This window comes from Dama dama, chromosome 15 (genome assembly GCF_033118175.1).
Source record: "Dama dama isolate Ldn47 chromosome 15, ASM3311817v1, whole genome shotgun sequence".
In the NCBI taxonomy this organism is placed as follows: domain Eukaryota; kingdom Metazoa; phylum Chordata; class Mammalia; order Artiodactyla; family Cervidae; genus Dama; species Dama dama.
In genome coordinates this window covers 27,261,911-27,283,845 of record NC_083695.1, presented here as the reverse complement: position 1 = coordinate 27,283,845, position 21,935 = coordinate 27,261,911, and the positions used below count along the sequence as shown (strand labels likewise).

The 21,935-nt window shown below is 37.7% G+C and overlaps 1 protein-coding gene across 1 annotated transcript in view; it reads left to right on the top strand.

Moving 5' to 3' along the window:
* Positions 1-21,935, top strand: part of CTNNA3 (catenin alpha 3) — a 1,844,203-nt gene that overhangs the window by 116,221 nt on the left and 1,706,047 nt on the right. Inside the window, exon 4 of the mRNA XM_061163003.1 lies at positions 8,539-8,731. Within this exon, the coding sequence (XP_061018986.1) occupies positions 8,539-8,731 (193 nt within the window). The remainder of the gene's footprint in view (positions 1-8,538; positions 8,732-21,935) is intronic.

The following is a 21,935-nucleotide window of genomic DNA, read 5'->3' as shown; positions in this document are numbered from 1 at the left end:
ATTGAATTGGTGATTCTATCTCGCCATCTCATCCTCTGCTGCCCCCTTCTCCTTTTGCCTTCAATCTTTCCCAGCATCAGGGTCTTTTCCAATGAATCGGCTCTTTGTATCAGGTGGCCAAAGTATTGGAGTTTCAGCTTCAGCGTCAGTCCTTCCAATGAATATTCAGGGTTGATTTCATTAGGATTGACTGGTTTGCAGTCCAAGGGACTCTCAAGAGTATTCTCTAGTACCACAGTTCAAAAGCATCAATTCTTTGGTGCTCAGCCTTCTTTATGGTCCAACTGTCATGTACATGACTACTGGAAAAACCGTAGCTTTGACTAGATGGACCTTTATTGGCAAAGTGATGTCTCTGTTTTGTAAAATGCTGTCTAGGTTTGTCATAGCTTTCCTTCCAGGGAGCACACATATTTTATTTTCATGGCTGCAGTCACTGTCCACAGTGATTTTGGAGCCCAAGAAAATAAAATCTGTCACTGCTTCCACTTTGCCCCTTCTATTTGCCATGAAGTGATGGGACTGGAAGCCATGATCTTAGTTTTTTTCAATGTTGAGTTTTAAGCCAGCTTTTTCACGCTCCTCTTTCACCTTCATCAAGAGGCTCTTCAGTTCTTCACTTTCTGCCATTAGAGTGGTATCATCTGCGTATCTGAGGTTGTTGCTATTTCTCCCAGCAATCTTGATTCCAGCTTGTGATTCATCTAGCCTAGTATTTTGCATGATGTACTCTGTGTATAAGTTAAATAAGCAGCGTGACAATATACAGCCTTGTTGTACTCCTTTCCAAATTTGGAACCAGTCCATTGTTCCATGTCCAGTTCTAACTGTTGCTTCTTGACCTGCATACAGGTTTCTTAAGAGGAAGGTAAGGTGGTCTGGTATTCCCATCTCTTGAAGAATTTTCCACAGTTTGTTGTGATCCACACAGTTAAAGGCTTTGGTGTAGTCAATAAAGCAGAAGTAGATGTTTTTTCTAGAACTCTCTTGCTTTTTTGATGATCCAATGGATGTTGGGAATCTGATCTCTGGTTCCTCTGCCTCTTCAAAATGTAATTTGTATGTTTGGAAGTTTTTAGTTCATGTACTGCTGGAGGCTAGCTTGTAGGATTTTGACCATAACTTTATTAGCATGTAAAACTAGAAGTAGTTCAGTTCAGTTCAGTTCAGTCATTCAGTCCTGTCTGACTCTTTGCAACCCCATGAATTGCAGCATGCCAGGCCTCCCTGTCCATCACCGACTCCCAGAGTTTACTCAAACTCATGCCCATCGAGTCGGTGATGCCATCCAGCCATCTCATCCTCTGTCATCCCCTTCAACTCCTGCCCCCAATCCCTCCAAGCATCAGGGTCTTTTCCAATGAGTCACCTCTTCGCATGAGGTGGTCAAAGTATTGGAGTTTCAGCTTCGACATCAGTCCTTCCAATGAACACCCAGGACTGATCTTCTTTATGATGGACTGACTGGATGTCCTTGCAGTCCAAGGGACTCTCAAGAGTCTTCTCCAACACCACAGTTCAAAAGCATCAATTTTTCAGTGCTCAGCTTTCTTCCCTAAGAACAGTTGTACAGTAGTTCAAATATTCTTTAGCATCCCCCTTCTTTGGGATTGGAATGGAAACTGACATTTTCCAGTCCCGTGGCCGCTGCTGAATTTTCCAAATTTGCAGACATATTGAGTATAGCACTTTAACAGCATCATCTTTTAGGATTTGAAATAGCTCAGCTGGAATTCTATCATCTCTATTAGCTTTGTTCATTGTAATGCTTCCTAAGGCCCACTTGAAGTCACATTCCAGGATATCTGGTTCTAGGTGAGTGATCACACCATTGTGGTTATCCAGGTCATTAAGATCTCTTTGTACAGTTCTTCTGTGTATTCTTGCCATCTCTTGTTAATGTCTTTTGCTTCATTTGGTTAGGTCCTTGCTGTTTCTATTCTTTACTGTGTCCATCTTTGTATGAGATGTTCCCTTGGCTTCTCTGATTTTCTTGGAGAGATCTCTAGTCTTTTCCATTCTATTGTTTTCCTCTATTTCTTTTCATTATTCATTTAAGAAGACCTTCTTATCTCTCCTAGCTATTCACTGGAACTCAGTATTCAGTTGGGTGTGCGTGCGTGCCCAATCACTTCAGTCATGTCTGACTCTTTGCAACACTGTGAACTGGAGTCTACCAGGCTCTGCTGTCCATTGGATTTTCCCAACAAGAATATTGGAGTGGGTTGCCATGTCCTCTTCCAGGGGATCTTTCTGACCCAGGGATTGAACCCATGTCTCCTGTGTCTCCTGCATTGCAGGCCAATTCTTTATTGCTGAACCTCCAGGGAAGCCCTCAGTTGGGTATATCTTTCCCTTTCTCCCTTGCCTTTCACTTCTCTTCTTTCCTCAACTATCTGTAAGGCCACCTCAGACAATGACTTTGCTTTCTTGCAAATTTTTTTTTTTTTACTTTGGGATAGTTTTGAACATTACCTCCTGTACAATGTTATGAACCTCTGTCCATAGATCTTCAGGCACTCTTGTCTACCAGAGCTAATCCCTTGAATCTATTCATCACCTCCACTGTATAATCATAAGGACTTGGACTTAATTTAGGTCATACCTGATTGGTTTAGTGGCTTTCCCTACTTTCTTCAATTTAAGCCTGAATCTTGTATTAAGAAGCTGATGATCTGAGCCACAGTCAGCTCCAGGTCTTGTTTTTACTGACTGTATAGAGCTTCTCCATCTTTGGTTGTAAAGAATATAATCAATCTGATTTTAGTGTTGACAATTTTCTGACATCCATGCGTAGAGTCATCTATCGTATTGTTGGAAAAGGGTGTTTGCTAGCCAGTGTGTTCTCTTTACAAAACTCTGTTAGCCTTTACCTTGCTTCATTCTGTACTCCAAAGCCAAGCTTGCCTATCACTCCAGGCATCTCTTGACTTCCTACTTTTGCATTCCAATCCCCTATGGTGAAAAGAACATCCTTTTTGATATTAGTTCTAGAAGGTCTTGTAGGTCTTTATAGAACTAGTCAACTTCTTTGGGATCAGTGGTTGGGGCATGGACTTGGATTACTATGATATTGAATGATTTGCCTCGGAAATGAACAGAGATCAGTCTGTCATTTCTGAGACTGTGCTCAAGCACTACATTTCAAACTCTTTTGTAAACTATGAGGACTACTCAATTTCTTCTGAGGGATTCTTGCCCACAGTAGTAAATATAATGGTCATCTGAATTAAATTCACCCATTCCTGTCCTGATTCCTAAGATGTTGATGTTCACTCTTGCCATCTCCTACTTGACCTAACATTCCAGATTCCTATACAATATTGTTTTTTTTGCAGCTCTGGACTTTATTTTCACCATCAGACATATCCACAACTGAGTGCTGTTTCTGCTTTGGCCCAGCTGCTCCATTCTTTCTGGAGCTATTAGTAATTGTCCTCTGCTCTTTCCCTGTAGCATATTGGACACCCTCCCACTTGGGAGGGGGAGTTCATCTTCTGATGTCATATATATTTTTACCCTTTGATAGTGTTAATGGGGTTCTGTGGCAAGAGTAACTGGACTGGTCTGCCGTTTCCCTCTCCAGTTGACCATATTTTGTCAGAACTCTTCATTATTACCTGTCCATCTTGGGTAGCCCTGCACAACATGGCTAATAGCTTCACCGAGTTATGCAAGCCCCTTCACAAGGCTGTGTTCCATGAAGGGGTAGTTCCCTAGCATATCAATTTAATTTTCAGTATCTTTGGGGCACCTAGAAAAGCATACATGAATTAGGAAAGATTAGAAAACCCTTTAATTTTTTGTGCTCTAAATTTTAATATATAAGTGTTACACACCATTAAAATACACCTGGTATTATGGAATTATGCATGAGCAGAATGCATAAAGTAAGAAATTTCTCCTTTTTATATTACTAGATATCTCTAATTTAGGACCACATCAGTGGGGAGCTGATTCTGTAGCTATGATGAAGGTGTGTCTGTAGCCTAGAACAGATTTATAGACTAAAGAAAAGTGAATAAAACCCAAGTTCTTTAAGAGCTGCACATTGAGGTCAAAGACTTTCCATTTGAGAAGGACTATGTAAGTCTGATAAAGAAGGAAAGGGGTCAGTTTTGCACAGTGGTAAAAAGAAAGATTAGCAAGATCTGAACTTGGATCCTACATTAGAATAATCTTTGCTATAAATTCCAATAAAGTTTTTGTGTTCCTGGTATATAACTGATTTTGTGCTCGAAAGAAACAAGAATTATTTTACAAAATAGCTTCAGGCTAAATTTTACTGTTTACTGATAGAAGAGATGGGAGATGTTTTCAGAAAACGTATGCACCCTCCAGTCCTTGGTGAGAATCATCTACTTTCAGGGGTCATGGTCACCTATGTGAAAGTGAAAGTTGCTCAGTTGTGTCCAATTCTTGTGACCCGATGGATTATACAGTCCATGGAATTCTCCAGGCCAGAATACTGGAGTGGGTAGCCTTTCCCTTCTCCAGGGGATTTTCCCAACCCAGGGATTGAACCTGCATTGAAACTGCATTGAACCTGCAGGAACCCAGGTCTGCTGCATTGCAGGTGAATTCTTTACCAGCTGAGCCACAAGGGAAGCCCCACGGTCACCTATGATAGTTGATTAGATCCCCATAGGTGATTTGGGGTAAAAAAAAGTTTTAGCTTTCTATTTTTTCTTTTATTTCCCAAGGCTTACTACATCATATTTACTTTATGAAATAAAATGAATCATTGAAAGCATCACAACTTTAGTTTAGTCAGTATTAAATAACTATATTGGGGTATTTAAAAAGAAGATTTAGGTTAAACTTGAACAACTTGCAAGGTGCAATTGCAGTTTTTTTTTTTTTTTTGATAGAAGCACAATGTTCTTTTCACATTTCCTACATCTCTGGCATTCATTATAAGGAACAAAGCATTTCTGGAATGCTCATTTTAATTTGAAAGCTCAGGCTATTCTATGGAAAACATTTGGCGCTTGGAGGATCTGAACAATAATAGAGGAATGTTCAGTGGGAAGTGTCATGAACTGTGGGACTTAAAATAAATTCTGAAGGAACATTTTAGACAGTGATACTTATTGTTCATTTTAAACAAAGGTTTTAAGCAAGGTGCTGTAATTTGTCTTAATCTGGACAAGTATCTTTTAACTCGATATATAAATTACACTGATAATAGCGAGATACCTATCTTTTGGAATATGTGAAAACCCATGTAATAAGCCAGACTTATTATCATCTTTACATAATGCATGATAAAGAAACATGGCCCTATTTGACTGCTTGTAGAGCACACAGAATGTGCTTTGCTAATTGACTCCACATTTAGCTTGGAGGACCCTATGAGCAAGATATAGATAGACCCAGAGAGAACATCTTTGACAAGGATCTCATGGGGCTGGACTAGAAAACACACGTTAAATACCATCCAACACTTGTGTCATGTTTTATGTCTTAAAAAACACTTTACATTATTTAAACTTCATATAATCTTATAGAATAATATGATTATTATCATTTTCCAAGAAAGGAAATAAATGCTTGCTATAAGGAAATCCACTCTGGGTTGTGAACATGGAAATAAAGCAAACTAGGATCAAGAAGAGGGTTTGTTGGACAGAGGAGGGGAATAAAAGGGCAGATGAAAATTATTTTCATCTACATATTTCCCCCGTAGCTTGTGAGTTCTTTCTCAGTTCAGTTCAGTTCAGTCACTCAGTCATGTCCAGCTCTTTGCGACCCTATGGACTGCAACACACCCGGCTTCCCTGTCCATCACCAACTCCCTTCTCAGTTCTTGGCTAAGAACTGGGTCGAGTTAGTCAAATAAACAAATATTTAATGCTCCATTAATAATAAACAAGCAAAAATTTCCAGGGGCTACAGAACAGGAAAGATTATGTATAGTCTGTTGAAAAAGATGTGGTACATGATTGTTAAAAGCCTTGGCTCTTTGATGACGCACAAGAGCCTAGCTTTCAAGAGTTTCAGGTCTTTTAAAATACTGGATAAAAGTATCTTTTTCTTCTCTACAATGGGGATCTTCAAGTTTTGCTTATGAAAATGTTAACCATATTTAGTTATTGGGATTCAAGGTTTAATTAAGAAATGGATATTTTTCACAATGTAATTTTGTATAACGTTTTGTTTCCAAATACAGATACTTAATTTCTGTCTCCAAACAATGCTCTTATCTTAAGTTTATTCTTTTCCTAAATTGCTTATTTTTATTTTGGTTGCACTGGGTCTTTGTTGCTGCATGTGGGCTTTGTTAGCTGCAAAGAGCAGGGGCTACTCTCTAGTTGTGGTGTGCAGGCTTCTCGTTGCAGTGGCCTTCTTGTTGTGGAGCATGGGCTCTAGGCATGTGGGCTTCAGTAGTTGTAGCACTTGGGCTCCATAAGTGTGGCTCGTGGGGCCCTAGAATGTGCAGGCTTTGGTAGTTGTGCCAAGTAGGCTCAGTAGTGGTGTATGAGCTCAGTTGCCCTGCAGCATGTAGAATCTTCCTGGACCAGGGATTGAACTTGTGTCCCCTGCATTGGCAGGCAGATTTCTATCCACTGTACCACTAGGGAAGTTTGAGTCTATTTTTATTTTAGCAAATCTACAAAAGTAATACATGCTCATTATTAACATATTCAGGCAATTTAAAATATAGACATTAAAGAGTTTCTCTGTTCAAAAGAGAAAGATAAATATCATATACTAATGCATACATATGGAATCTAGAAAGATGGCACTGATGAATTTATTTGCAGGGAAGCAATGGGAAAACAGACATAGAGAACAGACTTGTGGACATCAGGGAGAGGGAAGGAAAGGATGTAATGTATGGAGAGAGTAACATGGAAACCTAAATTACCATATATAAAATAAATCGCCAGTGGGAATTTGCTCTATGACTGGGGAACCCAAACAGGGACTCTGTATCAATCTAGAGGTGTGGGGTGGGGAGGGAGATGGGCGGGAGGTTAAAGGGGGAGGGGACATATGTATACCTATGGCTGATTCATTTTGATGTTTGACAGAAAACAACAAAATTCTGTAAAGCAATTATCCTTCAATTAAAAAATAAGTTAATTAACAAAAAAAGTTCATCTGTTCAGCTACTCCATTCATTAAGCCATTTATATAAGAAACACTTATTGAACAACTACTTTATGTTGAAATTGACACTTGCTCCTTGGAAGAAAAGCTATGACAAACCTAGAGAGTGTATCACAAAGCAGAGACATCACTTTGCTGACAAAGGTCCATATAGTCAAAACTTTGGTTTTTCCAGTAGTCATGTACGGATGTGAGAGTTGGACCATAAAGAAGGCCGAGCACCAAAGAATTGATGTTTTCAAATTGCGGTGCTGGAGAAGACTATTGAGAGACTTTTGGACAGCTAGGAGATCAAACCAGTCATTCCTAAAGGAAATACACCCTGAATATTCATTGGAAGGACTGATGCTGAAACCGAAGCTTCAATACTTTGGCCACCCAATGAGAAGAGCCGATTCATTGGAAAAGACCTTGATGCTGGGAAAGACTGAGGGCAAGAGGAGAAGGGAATGACAGAAGTTGAGATGGTTGGATGACATCACTGACTCAATGGATGTGAGTTTGAGCGAGCTCTGGGAGATAGTGAAGGACAGGGAAGCCTGGTGTGCTGCAGTTCATGGGGTCACAAAGAGTCTGACATGCCTTAGTGACTGAACAACAACCACCACCTCAACAACTTCATGCATTGTTCTGAGTGATGGAGGAAGAAACCACATTTCCTGTTTTCATGGAGTTTACATTTTGTGTGGGAAGGGTGCAATAAACATATATGAACAAAAAATACCAGGCTCTGAAATGTGCTGAAGAAGTATAAAGGGTAGTGAGGGAACAGAGTGGAAGAGGATGAGGACTGGGGTGGTCAGGAAAGACTTCTTGATAGGACACGTTGAGGGGGATCTGAGTGTTGGGCAGGCCAACTGAGTTAGGGGATAGTGTAGGAGAGAGTTAAGAGCTTACAAAGGGCCAGAATGTAGGTCATAGTGAGAACTTGGGTTTTGTCCTCATTAGATAGCCACTGTTTTACATGTTTCAGAGTGATTCTGCACCACACCCCCACACACATTAGTAATCTCTTCTTAATCTAAATAGATTACTACCTACTGACTTAACTGTAATTATTTTTCCTCCTTCTTAATATAGATTGCTGGCTACAAAGTGATATAAATAATCATTTGATATATATATGTATTTAGCAAATAATATATATGTGTATATTATATATAGCATATTTTACATTGTTCCAATGGTAAAACTTGATGAGATTCCTTCCTTCCTTCTTTTCTTTCTTCCTACCTTTAGTTGGGAAGTCCGTAGTAGCTGATAATATTGCTATTGGTGACTTGACTTGACTTTTGGGAATGTACTAGTAGTATTGGGAATGAATCATGTTATTATGAAATACTTCTGTTCTGGTCTATGATATCCCGAGACTGTTCCTCTTGCAATTTGTCTGACGAGTGACTTGTGTTTTTCCAATTTTAGGTTACTACACTTGTAAATTGTCCCCAGAATCCTTCCAACAGGAAAAAAGGACGTTCAAAAAGAGCCAGCGTCCTTCTAGCTTCTGTGGAGGAAGCAACTTGGAATTTATTAGACAAGGGAGAGAAGATTGCTCAGGAAGCCACAGTTTTAAAGGAAGAACTTACTGGGGCACTTGAGGAAGTTCGCAAAGAAAGTGAGTACTCTAGTCCTGGTTGGAAGCAACTGCATATCCTTACGGGATTAGGTACTGAATTAGATTTGAGTGTTGTGTTTCAGTTGATTTGAGTTTAGTTAGTCTTTTGGTGAGCTCTGAGGAGCTACCTTGGGAGACAGAGTGGCTCATTAGGCAGCTCCAAGGCTCAGAGCCCCCTCCTGATTCTTCCTTTATTTGTTCTCCTCACACCATAGCTTAGCCATAATAAACAGAGAAATGTACACGTTTTGTCATGAAATGAGAAATGACTAATGAAGCTGAAGACATCTTTTCCCGTACATAAAAAAATTGTCAGTTTCCTTGTAAACAATTGGAGATAGAAGTTTCAGACCTGGCCACCTTAGAGGTATATTTTTCATTTTTCTGGAGGTTTATATTTCCTAAACATAAAAAATTGTTTTGCATAAACTGTGTATAACTCACATTGTTGCTGTGTTACTAGTACACAATAAGGGGAAGTGTAGTGGGAATGATAAATCAGGAGCTTGACATGAACATAGGCACACTACTGTATATAAGACAGATAACCAACAAGGACCTACTGCATAGCACAGGGAACTCTACTCAATATTCTATGATAACGTGTATGAAGAAAGAATCTAGAGAAGAATGAATATATGTGTATGTATAACTGAATCACCTTGCTGTACACATAAACACAACATTGTAAATCAACTATCCTCCAGTTACAAAACCACACACACAGAATTACATACTAAAAACATGTATTTCACCTTTTGATATTTTGAATAGTTTTTTTTAAACATTTTTATTTATTTTTAATTGAAGGATAATTGCTTTACAATATTGTCAGTTTCTGCCATACATCAACATGAATCAGCCAAAGGTATACATACATCTCCCTCTTGGAACTCCCTCCCACCTCCCACCCCATCCCACCCCGCTAGGTTGTCACAGAGCACTCATTTGAGTGCTCTGAGTCATATAGCAAATTCCCACTGGCTATCTATTTTATGTATGGTAGTGTATATATTTCCTTGAATACTTTTATAATGAATGTATCATTAGCAGGCTATTTTATAAAGAACTGAACAATACTCTTTTAGTTAGTGGATTGATTTTATATATCAACTTGCTGTTAGGAGCTATTTTTAGATCACAAAGAAGCAAATTTTCCTGTTCAGCTTCTTAAAAGAGACCAGGGGGTATTCATATATTTCCCTCTCCCCATCCCAAACATAATTTTAAGAAGATCAGGGAATTCTTACTAATTAAATACTTAAAATGAATAATTAACCACAATAAACTTTAGGTCAAATACAATTTTTTTGGTTATATATGTTATATGTGTGCATGCTGTTGCTTCAATTGTATTCAACTCTTTACAACTCTATGGACCATAGCCTGCCAGGCTCCTCTGTTCATGGGTTTCTCCAGGCAAGAATAGTGGAGTGGGTTGCCATGCCCTCCTCCAGGAGATCTTCCCTACCCTGGGATCTAACCTGTATCTCATATATCTCCTGCATTGGTATGCAGGTTTTTTTTTTTTTTACCTCTAGTGCCACCTGAGAAGCCCATATATATGATTTATATATTAAAGGGATTCTTTGGAAAATATATAAAAAACATAATGCCTAAGATAATTTTAAATAAATTCATCATTCCTCCTTGCTCCCTGCCACCTCAGACCCATTTTTTCTCCTGTCTTCTCTGCCATGGTATCGTCATCCACTTAGTTAACAAATCAGTTAGACTTTTTGTTTTTATTCTACCCCTCTCTTCCAATTAGTCTCCAAGTTTAACAAATTCTTTTGTTTCTCAGATCTGTTCTTTCTTCTCCATTGTTAGTATTGCCTTCTGAATTTTGGATTACTGCCTTAGCTTCGCCCAATACCAAAGCCAAATGTGTTTTTTAAAAATTAAAATATACTTCATTGTAGATTTGTTTTGCATTTCTCTAATAATGAGTGATGTTGAGCATCTTTTCATGTGCTCAAATCTGGTGCTTTGTGACTATCTAGAATGGTGGGATGGTATGGGAGGTGGGAGGGAGATTCAGGAGGGAGAGGACATATGTATGCCTATAGCTGATTCATGTTGATGTATGGCAGAAACCAACACAATATTGTAAAGCAATTATCCTTCAATTAAAAATAATAAATTAAAAAAAGAAAATATACTTATTTTACCTCCCTGCTTAAAATCCTTTTAGTAACTTTTGAAGGATTAGGGATTATCTCTCTGGATAAAGTTCAAACTTTTAAACTCAGCTCCTACAACGTTCCATGTTTGGCTTCTACCACTCTCTCCTTTCTCTTTTTATTTTTTGGCTGTACAGTAGCATGGCATGTGGGATCTTAGTTCCTTGGTTAGGGATCGAACCTGTGCCCCCTGCAGTGGAAGCACAGAATTTTAACCACTGGACCACCAGAGAAATCTTTAGACTCAACTTCTTAAAGGTGTCAAGCACCACGTTTATTTGACACATAACAGACACCTGATAAATGTTTGTTAAATAAAAAAAAAAACCTAAGCATCATTTTATGTTATAAAAATTTATAATTATTTTTGCCTGTTTTTATGAAAAATTTCTTTCATAGTTATGGTTTCTTTGCTAAGTGTTTGGAAAGAATATGAACCCTATTTGGTACTCTTTCTCTCAGAAAATGTGATATATTTGCCAACATAGTTTCCATAAATCACCTGGCAGTAAATATGTAAGACATTGGTCTTTCTTAGAAGAGAATAATAATTGTAATAATTGTCAAGAAATGGTATTTGCTTTTTAAAGAAACAGTAATCAACACTTTTAGCTCAACAAAAGTAAATTATCTTAAGGAAAAGTTCTCAAAGAGAAGTCTCTTTGGATTCTAGAATTATGCAATGTATCCCTCACTGTGTTCTGTTATAATGTGTGAAATACATATACATGGCATATGCTATATACACAACAAATACATTTGGTTAAAGATCACCAAGTGCTTTATACTCCTAATCTTTTTGACCAACTGCCAAATTGAATTTACTGCCACTAGTGTGTAGGAGGAAGGCAGTGAAATGGCAAATGGTTCTGGAATTTGGGGAATGGCCAATGCTTATCTTGTGGATAGCAGAGATAGTGACAGTGAGAGCGCTGTTCTCTAAAACTTGGAAGGAATTTTAGCCCAGTGGTGGAGTTGAAGTATCAAGAGAATGAGTTTTGATCCAAGTAACTCTGTATAATACTAGAAACATATTTTAAAAATTTCCTGCTTTCATTCTTTTTTCTTTTTTTTTTTTTGAGGGCTTTGTCTAGTGACATAATGTGAAGTAGTTCTGAAGAGCAAATGATAAGTTTAATGCTTTTGAAAGGGTGAAGAATATTGCAAGTAGAGGATATTTTTATCTTTACTTCAAGAAGAATTCTGGCACTAATTAAAAATTTTTTTCTAATAAAAACATAGTATAATTTACATAACCTTGTTATAGGAGTCTCTTTTATTCTGTTTTACTGCCTTCTGTGGCTTTAGCTAGACAGTTGAGGTGTTAAATAAAACGGGCATTTGGTTACCTAAAGAAGCTGCTTCTAGAAGATGGTATATGGATAGTATTGGGGGAGAATGGTGAAAGGAAAGGTGAAACTGTCAAGATCCAGAAACTGTGGTCCATGTACTAATTATATATGGTCACTCATAACCTAATAGATCTTTTACAATGGTAAAGTATTAAATCTGGTATTAAATACTTTTAGAATATTCACATAACAGTTACCTAGGAATTAGCTAGGAGTTATTTATAATGTCCGGATTACATTTTTTGCCTGTAGCCTATTTGCTACTTTTGTGTACCCTTTGCTCTTCTACAGCAGACATTGTTTGTAAGTCATACAATTGGTTGTATAATATTTAAGGATTTTTAGTGGTTTATTAATAATGACATATGTACAAAAAAAACCACGTTGTCAAACAACAATATATTTTCATTGTGAATATATGAATGTAACCTCCACCTAGATCAACAATAGAACAATAGAATATATAGAATTACAGAATAGAATATATAGAATATGTAGAATAACAATAAATAACAATAGAAATATATAAAAATAAATAAATAACAATAGAATATATAGAATAACAATAATAGAATAGTAGAGTCAAAAATAGAACAATACTAGAACCCTGGAAGCATACCCTGTGTCAGTTACCACTCTCACCACACAGGTTACCATTATCCTGCTTATTACATAGAGTAGTTTTTTCCCCCCATCTTTTTGAACTTTGTATGAGTAGGATCACACAGTATGTAGCCTCTTGAGTATGGCTCCTTTTGCTCAATGTTATCTTTGTGAGGCCTTGCCGTATAGTAGTTCATTTGTTTCTGTTGATGAATGTGTGCATCCGAAGTCACTTCAGTTGTGTCCGACTCTTTGTGATGCTGTGGACTGTAGCCTGCCAGGCTCCTCTGTTCATGAGATTCTCCAGGTGTCAATACTTGAGGGGGTTGCCATGCTCTCTTCTGGGAGAATCTTCCTGACTCAGGGATTGTACCCAGATCTCCTGTGTCTCCTGCATTGGCAGGTGGTTTCTTTACCACTGGTGCCACCTGGGAAGCCCCTTCATTGTTTAACAGTCCATAATTATTTATCCACTCTATTGTTGATGAATGTTTGAGTTGTTTCCAGTTTTTGGCTTTAATGTACATTCCTCTTATGTACATATCTGTGTATTACTTATGGTGCATGAATGTAGACATCCTGTTGGGTTTATACCTAGGAAGGAAATTGCTGGGTCATAAGGTAAACATTGAGCTTTAATAGATATTACCAAACAATTTTCCAGGCTGGATTTTCCAATTGACATACTCATCAGTAATGTATAAGAATTCTAGTAGTTTTACAGTTTTACTAACTTGGTGTTAACAAGTGTCAGTGCTTTAAATTCAAATATATATAGTGGTATCCCATTGTCAATTTTTTCTTTTTTTTACTTTTTAATTAAAAATATATGAGTATAATTGAACAATGCACTGGTTCAAAATTGAGAAAGGAGTATGTCAAGGCTGTGTATTGTCACCCTTCTCATTTAACTTATATGCAGAGTACATCATGCAAAATGCTGGGCTGGATGAATCACAAGCTGGAATCAAGATTGCTGGGAGAAATATCAATAACTTCAGACATGCAGATGATACCACTCTAATGTCAGAAATTGAAGAGGAACTAAAGAGCCTCTTGATGAGGGTGAAAAAGGAGAGTGAAAAAACTGGCTTAAAACTCAACATTCAAAAAACAAAGGTCATAGCTTCCAGTCCCATCACTTCATGGCAAATAGAAGGAGAGAAAGTGGAAACAGTGACAGCTTTTATTTTCTTGGGCTCCGAAATCACTGTGGATGGTGACTGCAGCCGTGAAATTAAAAGATGCTTGCTTCTCAGAAGGAAAGCTATGACAAACCTAGACAGCATATTAAAAAGCAGAGACATCACTTTGTCAACAAAGGTCTGGATAGTCAAATCTATGGCTTTTCCAGGTGTTGTGTATGAATGTGAAAGTTGGACCATAAAGAAGGTGGAATACTGAAGAATTGGTGCTGTGAACTCTGGTGCTGGAGAAGACTCTTGAGAGTCCCTTGGATGGCAAGGAGATAAAACCAGTAAATCCTCAAGAAAATCAACGCTGAGTATTCATTGGAAGAACTGATGCTGAAGTTGAAGCTCTAATACTTTGGCCACCTGATGTGAAGAGCCGACTCACTGGAAAAGACCCCGATGTTGGGAAAAATTGAGGGCAGGAGGAAAAGGGGGTGACAGAGGATGAGATGGTTGAATGGTATCACTGACTCAATGGACATGAGTTTGAGCAAGCTCTGTGAGATAGTGAAGGACAGGGGAGCCTGGTGTGCTGCAGTCCATGGGGTCACAAAGAGTCGAACATGATTTAGTGACTGAATAACAACAACAACAACAACAAATGCAATTCTATTTTTAGTTTTTAAAGAAATCTCTATACTGTTTTCCATAGTGACTGTATCAATTTACATCCCCAGCAGCAGTATAGGAGGGTTCCTTTTTCTCCACACCCTCTCTAGCATCTGTTGACTTTCTAATGGTGGCCATTCTGACCTGTGTGATGTGATAACTTATTCTAGTTTTGATTTGCATTTCTGTAATATTTAGTGATGTTGAGTGTCTTTTCATGTGCTTATTGGCCAGCTGTATATCTTCTCTGAAGAATGTCTGTTTAGGTCTTCTGCCATTTTTTTGATTGGATGGTATTTTTGTTGTTGCTGTTGCTATTGTGTTATGTAAGTTGTTTGTATCATTTGGAAATTAATTCCTTGTTGATTGCATTGTTTGCAAATATTTTTCCCCAGTCTGTAGGTTCTCTTTTCTTTTTGTTGATGATTTCCTTTGTTGTGCAAAAGCTTATGTTTGATTATGTCCCATTTGTTTATTTTTGCTTTTATTTCTATTGCCTTGAAAGACTCATTGTAGTTTACATTTGTTCTTGAAATGAGATTTTAGTTGTGATATTAAAAAGTCTTCTCCCTTTATTTAAGCATTTTTGTTGTTTATAAGTAGTTTTGATAAATTCAGGTTAATCATTTTATTCCTTTATGGGTAGAGACTTTTGTTGTGTTTAAAAAATTTGCCTATTACAAAGTCAGGAGGATATCCTCTTGTGTCGTCATCTAGAGGCTTTATTGTTTTACTTGTACAATCTACTTGGATATACATTTTGTAAATGGTGTGATTTAGGGGTCACAATTCACTTTTTAATATGAGAATACAATTAATCCAATATCATATAGATGCATATAGAAGTTTAATGGTTCCCATACCATTTATTGAAAAAAACCCTCACAATCCTAATCTTTCTCAACTGAGTCATTTTTGCACCTTTGTTGAAAACTAGTTGACCATCTCTGTGTGAGTCTACTTTGGAATTCTCTTCTGTTCCATTGATTCACATATCAATCCTTATGGCAATAATACATTGTTTTGGTTACTGTATACCAGAGTAAGTATTGAAATAAAAATTATCTTCATTTGGTTATACTAGGTCCCATGCATATCCATAAAAATCATGGAAATTTTTATAAAACAAGCCTGCTGAAATTTTGATTGGGAGTAAGTTGGATCTATTGATTAGTTTGTGCTGACTTGATACTTCAGTATTTAAGAGTCTTCTGATTCAAAACATGTAACTCATTTTTGAAAATGATATTTAAGTGGTACTTTAAAACATTTTAATTTTAAATCTATCTTCAAATTCATCACACTTTTCCCCCTGCCATCTTCAGTATATTTTTAAGTCCATCCAGTGAAATTTTCACTTTAGATATTATACATTTTTATTTCTTCAATTTTTATTTGTTTTTTTTAAATAGTTTTCATTTCTGTGAAAATAGAAATAGAAACAATTTTATTTAATTTCTTTCCAAATTCTAGTTCCCTGCTGAAATTTTGTCTTGCCATTACTTTTCTTGAACGTTTCCTTTAAAGTTAATTTCTGTACCTAACATTTTCAATATGTGGGTCTCCTATAGGTTTGTTTCTATTGTCTGTTTTTTCCTTTTGATTTTTAAAGTAACTGATTTTGTCTACTGATGTCTTGGATAGTTTTTGATCAAATGCTTGGCATCATAAATGAAAAATTTAAAATTTAATTTTTAAAGATTATTCTATCTCTAGCTAGTCCTTGGGCTTCCCGTAGTGGTAAAGAATCTGCCAGCCAATGCAGGAGACACAAGAGATGTGAGTTTGATCCCTGGGTTTGGAGGATCTCCTGGAGAAGGAAATGGCAACCCACTCCTATATGCTTGTCTGGAAAATTTCCATGGACAGAAGAACCTGGTGGTCTACAGGCCAAGGGTCCTGGCGGTCTACGGTACACAAAGAGTCAGACACAGCTGAGTGACTGAGCACACACAGCTAGCTGTTCCTCTTGGATGTAGCAACTGAGTTCTCAATTGAAACTATAGGATATTTAACAGGACATTTCATCTTAGGCAGTCTCAGAGCTCCAATTTTTTTCTCCCTCACTTCCTCAATTCTCAGTTGGTAAAGAATCCGCCTGCAGTGCAGGAGACCCAGGTTTGATTCCTTGGTCAGGAAGATCCACTGGAGAAGGAACAGGCTACCCACTTCACTGTTCTGGCCTGGAGAATTCCATGGATGTATAGTCCATGGGTTCGTAAAGAGTTCTACATGACTGAGCAACTTTCCCTTTCCCTTTCACTTCCTCAAGGAGGACAAAATTGTTTGCTTTATATCTCATTCTTTCAGCTGCCATTTTTTTTTTTTTTTTTTTTGGCTTCTCTCTTATTGAGTCACTCTGCTGTTTGGTTTCCTATAATCATATACAAAAAGTTAGCTTCAAGTGGGTTTAAGATCTAAATATTAAGACAAAAATTAAAAACTCACTGAAAATTAAGGGTGTATATTTGAAAGGCTTTGGATGTTCAACAGGATTTAGTAATCATGAAACGATTTTAAAGAAAAGACTGATACATTTTATTGTATCAAAATTAAAGCTTTATTTTTTTAAAAAATTTATTTATTTATTTATCTGCATGGGTCTCAGCCAAAGAATGTTCAAACTACCACACAGTTGCACTCATCTCACATGCTAGTAAAGTAATGCTCAAAATTCCCCAAGCTTCAACAGTACGTGAACCATGAACTTCCAGATGTTCAATCTGGATTTAGAAAAGGCAGAGGAACCAGAGGTCAAATTGCCAACATCCTTTGGATCATAGAAAAAGCAAGAGAATTCCTGAAAAACATCTACTTCTGTTTCATTGACTATGCTAAAGCCTTTGACTGTGTGGATCACAACGAACTGTGAAAAATTCTTCAAGAGATAGGAATACCAGACCACCTGACCTGTCTCCTGTGAAACCTGTATGCAGGTCAAGAAGCAACAGTTAGAACCGCACATGTGACAATGGACTGGTTCCAAATTGGGAAAGGAGGACGTCAAGGCTGCAAATTATTACCCTGCTTATTTAACTTATAGTCAGAGTACATCATGCGATGGATGAAGCACAAGCCAGAATCAAGATTGCAGGGGAAATATCAATAACCTCAGATACGCAGATGATACCACCATTATGGCAGAAAGTGAAGAGGAACTAAAGAACCTCTTGATGAAGGTGAAAGAAGAGAGTGAAAAAGCTGCTTTAAAACTCAACATTCAAAAAACCACGATTATGGCATCCGGTCCCATCACTTCATGACAAATCGATGGGGAAGCAAAGGAAACAGTGACGGACTCAGTTTTCTGGGCTCCAAGATCACTGCAGATGGTGACTGCAGCCAGGAAATTAAAAGACACTTGTTTTTTGGAAGAAAAGCTATGATCAACCTAGATAGCATATTAAAAAGCAGAGATATGACTTTGCCAACAAAGGTCCGTCTAGTCAAAGCTATGGTTTTTCCAGAAGTCATGTATGGATATGAGAGTTGGATCATAAAGAAGGCTGAACACTGAAGAATTGATGCTTCTGAACTGTGATGTTGGAGATGACTCTTGAGACTCCCGTGGACTGCAAGGAGATCAAGCCAGTCAATCCTAAAGGAAATCAGTCCTGAATATTCATTGGAAGGACTGATGCTGAAGCTGAAGCTCCAGTACTTTGGCCCCTGATGCAAAGCGCTGACCCTGATGTGAAGAGCTGACTGATTGGAAAAGATCCTGATGTTGGGAAAGATTGAAGGCAAGGAAGAGATGGGGATGACAGAGGAAGAGTTGGTTGGATGGCATCACTGACTCAATGGACATGAGTTTGAGCAAGCTCCAGGAGATGGTGAAGGACAAGGAAGACTGGTGTGTTGCAGTCCATGGGTGGCAAAGAATCAGACTCAACTGAGTGATTGAACAACATAGGTCTTAGTTGCTGCATGCTGGATTTCTCCTTGCAGTGCCTGGGCTTAGTTGCCCTGAAGAATGTGGGAATCTTAGTTCCCCCACCAGGGACCAAACCCAGGTGCCCTGCATTGGAAGGTGGATACTTAACCACTAGACCACCAGGGAAGTCTCTGAGAACTTTCTTACATCATAAAATTTTTAAGGAAAATGAGAAAGCAATCTAGGAATGATATTGGCATAAACACTAGGCGTTAATAACAAGAACACATAGGTATAGGTTATAGGTTTAGTTGCTAAGTTGTGTCCGACTCTTGCGACCCCATGGACTGTAGCCTGCCATGCTTGTCTGTCCATGGGATTCTCCAGGCAAGAATACTGGAGTGGGTTGCCTTTTCCTTCTCCAGGGGATCTTCTCAACCGAGGAACTGAACCCAGGTCTCCTGAATACAGGCAGATTTTTTACCAATTGAGCTACAAGAACACATAAGGAACTCATAAATCAATAAGCAAAGGAAAAATGAGCATGAAAGATTTTTACAAAAGAATAAACACCAACAAAAATCAAAGAGATGTTCAATCACACCGATGATAGGGAGATGCAAATAATATTCCATTTTATGAAATTCAATTGGTAAGATATTTCAAAAGAACAGCATGTATACTATCTATGGTGAAACAGATCACCAGCCCAGGTGGGATGCATGAGACAAGTGCTCCAGCCTGGTGCACTGGGAGGACCGGGGGGAATCGGGTGGAGAGGGAGGTGGGAGCGGGGATTGGGATGGGGAATATGTGTAAATCCATGGCTGATTCATATCAGTGTATGACAAAACCCACTGAAATGTTGTGAAGTGATTGGCCTCCAACTAATTAAAAAAAAAAAAAAAAAAAAAAAAAGCTCAACATTCAGAAAACTAAAAAAAAAAAAAAGAAATTCAATTGGTAAAAATTTAAAAGTCTAATATGCTAGACATTGAAGCAATAGGATTTTATATGTTGCCTGTGGGAATGTAAAATTGATGCAACTATTTCAAAACACAGTTTTGGTATGTCACTTTTGTCAAATGCCAAAGTTCCATATACATGTGTTTATGGACTCAATTATATTTCTGGTGTTGTTGGTGTGTAAAAATGAAGTTGTCTTTTAAAGATTGGTACTTCTTGAGATATTATCTTTGAAATGAAATATTTGGACAGTAATTTTAAAAAGAGGGAAACATTTGAGCCATGCAAACACATGTGGTCTGTTTCTTTGGTATCCTTGTGATGGTAACATTATGGTACTTTATTTGGCTTATGTTAGAAGCAAATTTTACAAAAGTGACCCAGTATATGGCGTGCTATTCATACATAAAATTGTAAAGAACAAAGAACTGTTTTGATAGAGAAATACATACTTTATATTAATAAACATTTAGGAAAATAGCTCTTCTCAGGGGGCGTCCCTGGTGGCTCAGTGGGTAAAGAGTCCACCTGCAATGCAGGTGCCACAGGCACATGCGGGTTCGATCCCTGGGTCAGGAAGATCCCCTGAGGAGAACATGGCAACCCACTCCATTATTCTTGCCTGGAGAATCCCATGGGCAGAGTAGCCTGGTGTGCTACAGTTCATAGGGTTGCACAGAGTTGGACATGACTGGTGACTGAGCGTGCATGCACACAAGCTGTTCTCAGATATCTAATTCTAAACATGCTGCTTTTTCTAATATGAAGAAAGGTATGCATGGTGATACATGGTCTATTGTAGTGACTGGGATAATTATACTTTGAAGTTTTGTTAATGTCATGAAATATCATAATAAGTTCTTGAGATAAACAATAAAGATATTGATTGTGCTGTTTGGACAAGAAGATAACTAATGATCTGGGTTTAACAAAAGTCTTAAAGATCTGTCAGTCAAATCAGAGGCTTTTCCCTTAGAATATTTAAAAATAATGTTTAGTGTTCTCATGGAAGCATTAACTACTTTATCTTAATAATTACACATTTTTAAGTATAAAAGAGGTGCCTCCTTAATGTGTAAAGGGATAATTTGAGATCTCAAGAGTGTTCAGAGAAACTTTAAGATTTAACTGTTTTGTATATTGCCAGACAAACCAAGGTGCCTACAGAAGTGGTGTACAACACCTATCAAATCTCCATATAATTTGGTTTGACTTATCTGGAGCTGAAAGTTGTTGTTTAACACCAGTAGTCTTGGCAGTTAAGCCTACCAAAGCCTGCAGTTGGAAACATGTATCATGGCCTTCATATTCACATATGTCAAATGGGAGAGGACTTGTAAATATGTTGGAATCCTGCCACTGCTAAAATATTTTCCCATCTATTTTTAATTGTGGGCCTCCACCAAGGCCACCATGAGCCAATAAATGAGGAGCTTTTTAATCCATCAGGGGCCCTCTCATTAATATATAGCTCTTCTTCTCAAATATTGGGCTATGGTATTTTATACTAAAAGAAATGCTACGCTGTCTAGTCTACCAATGCAGGAGCCTCCCAACTAATGGCATGTTTGTAAAGCTTAGGCCCGCAGCAGCTGACAGCTTGCCCCACTTTGCTGGCTCGTGAGTAGTTCTAGCGGGATATATGATGTGACTTGTACCTAGGGGACTCTCACCCTCCCCAGTGAGAAGCAAACAGGTAAAATGTATACATTCTTCTTGTGCATAATATATGTTTTCAGGGTATTTAAAAAACTCTTCCTCTTTCTACATTTCCATAGTTCTTTATCATCATGATTTGCAAGACCCTAGGTTTACATTTTTTTCCCCAAGCAGGAATTAGGAATGAAACTTACTATCATACATATTCGTCAGAGAAGACAATTACTCCTGGAAATGATTATTCCTGGAAGATGGTATCTTAGAAGTGTAATTGGTCTTCCTATCAGAATACTTGAGTACTTACTCAAACAACAAATGCCATTATAGAATTTCCAATATTGAACCGTTAAAATGTTACCTATTGCCTTCCTGGTCATTCAGTGCTTTTTTTTTTTGGTATAAGAAAATAAATTATTTCCCAGGGAAAGTAGAGATTTAAGAAATTTATTAGTGTCCATTTTGGGTCACCTGAGTTGAAAAATCTTAACTCTTGAAACTCATATGTATGGGACATTTTTAAACAAAAGAAAATAGCAGTTCATTTTTAGTTAACCATCCCTAAGTAATAGGTTAGCTCCATTCACTCTGCTCAACAGCATTGCAGTTAGGACTTAGATAAAATGTGTGATGTTTACCACCACTTACTCACAGCCTATATATGGTTTCAAAGGCAACAGCTGCTGCCTTGTTATTTCCATCTATTGCTATGTTTATGTTGTGTGTATTTAACTGTTATTATATCTCAAGAGTATTCTTAGATGAGCA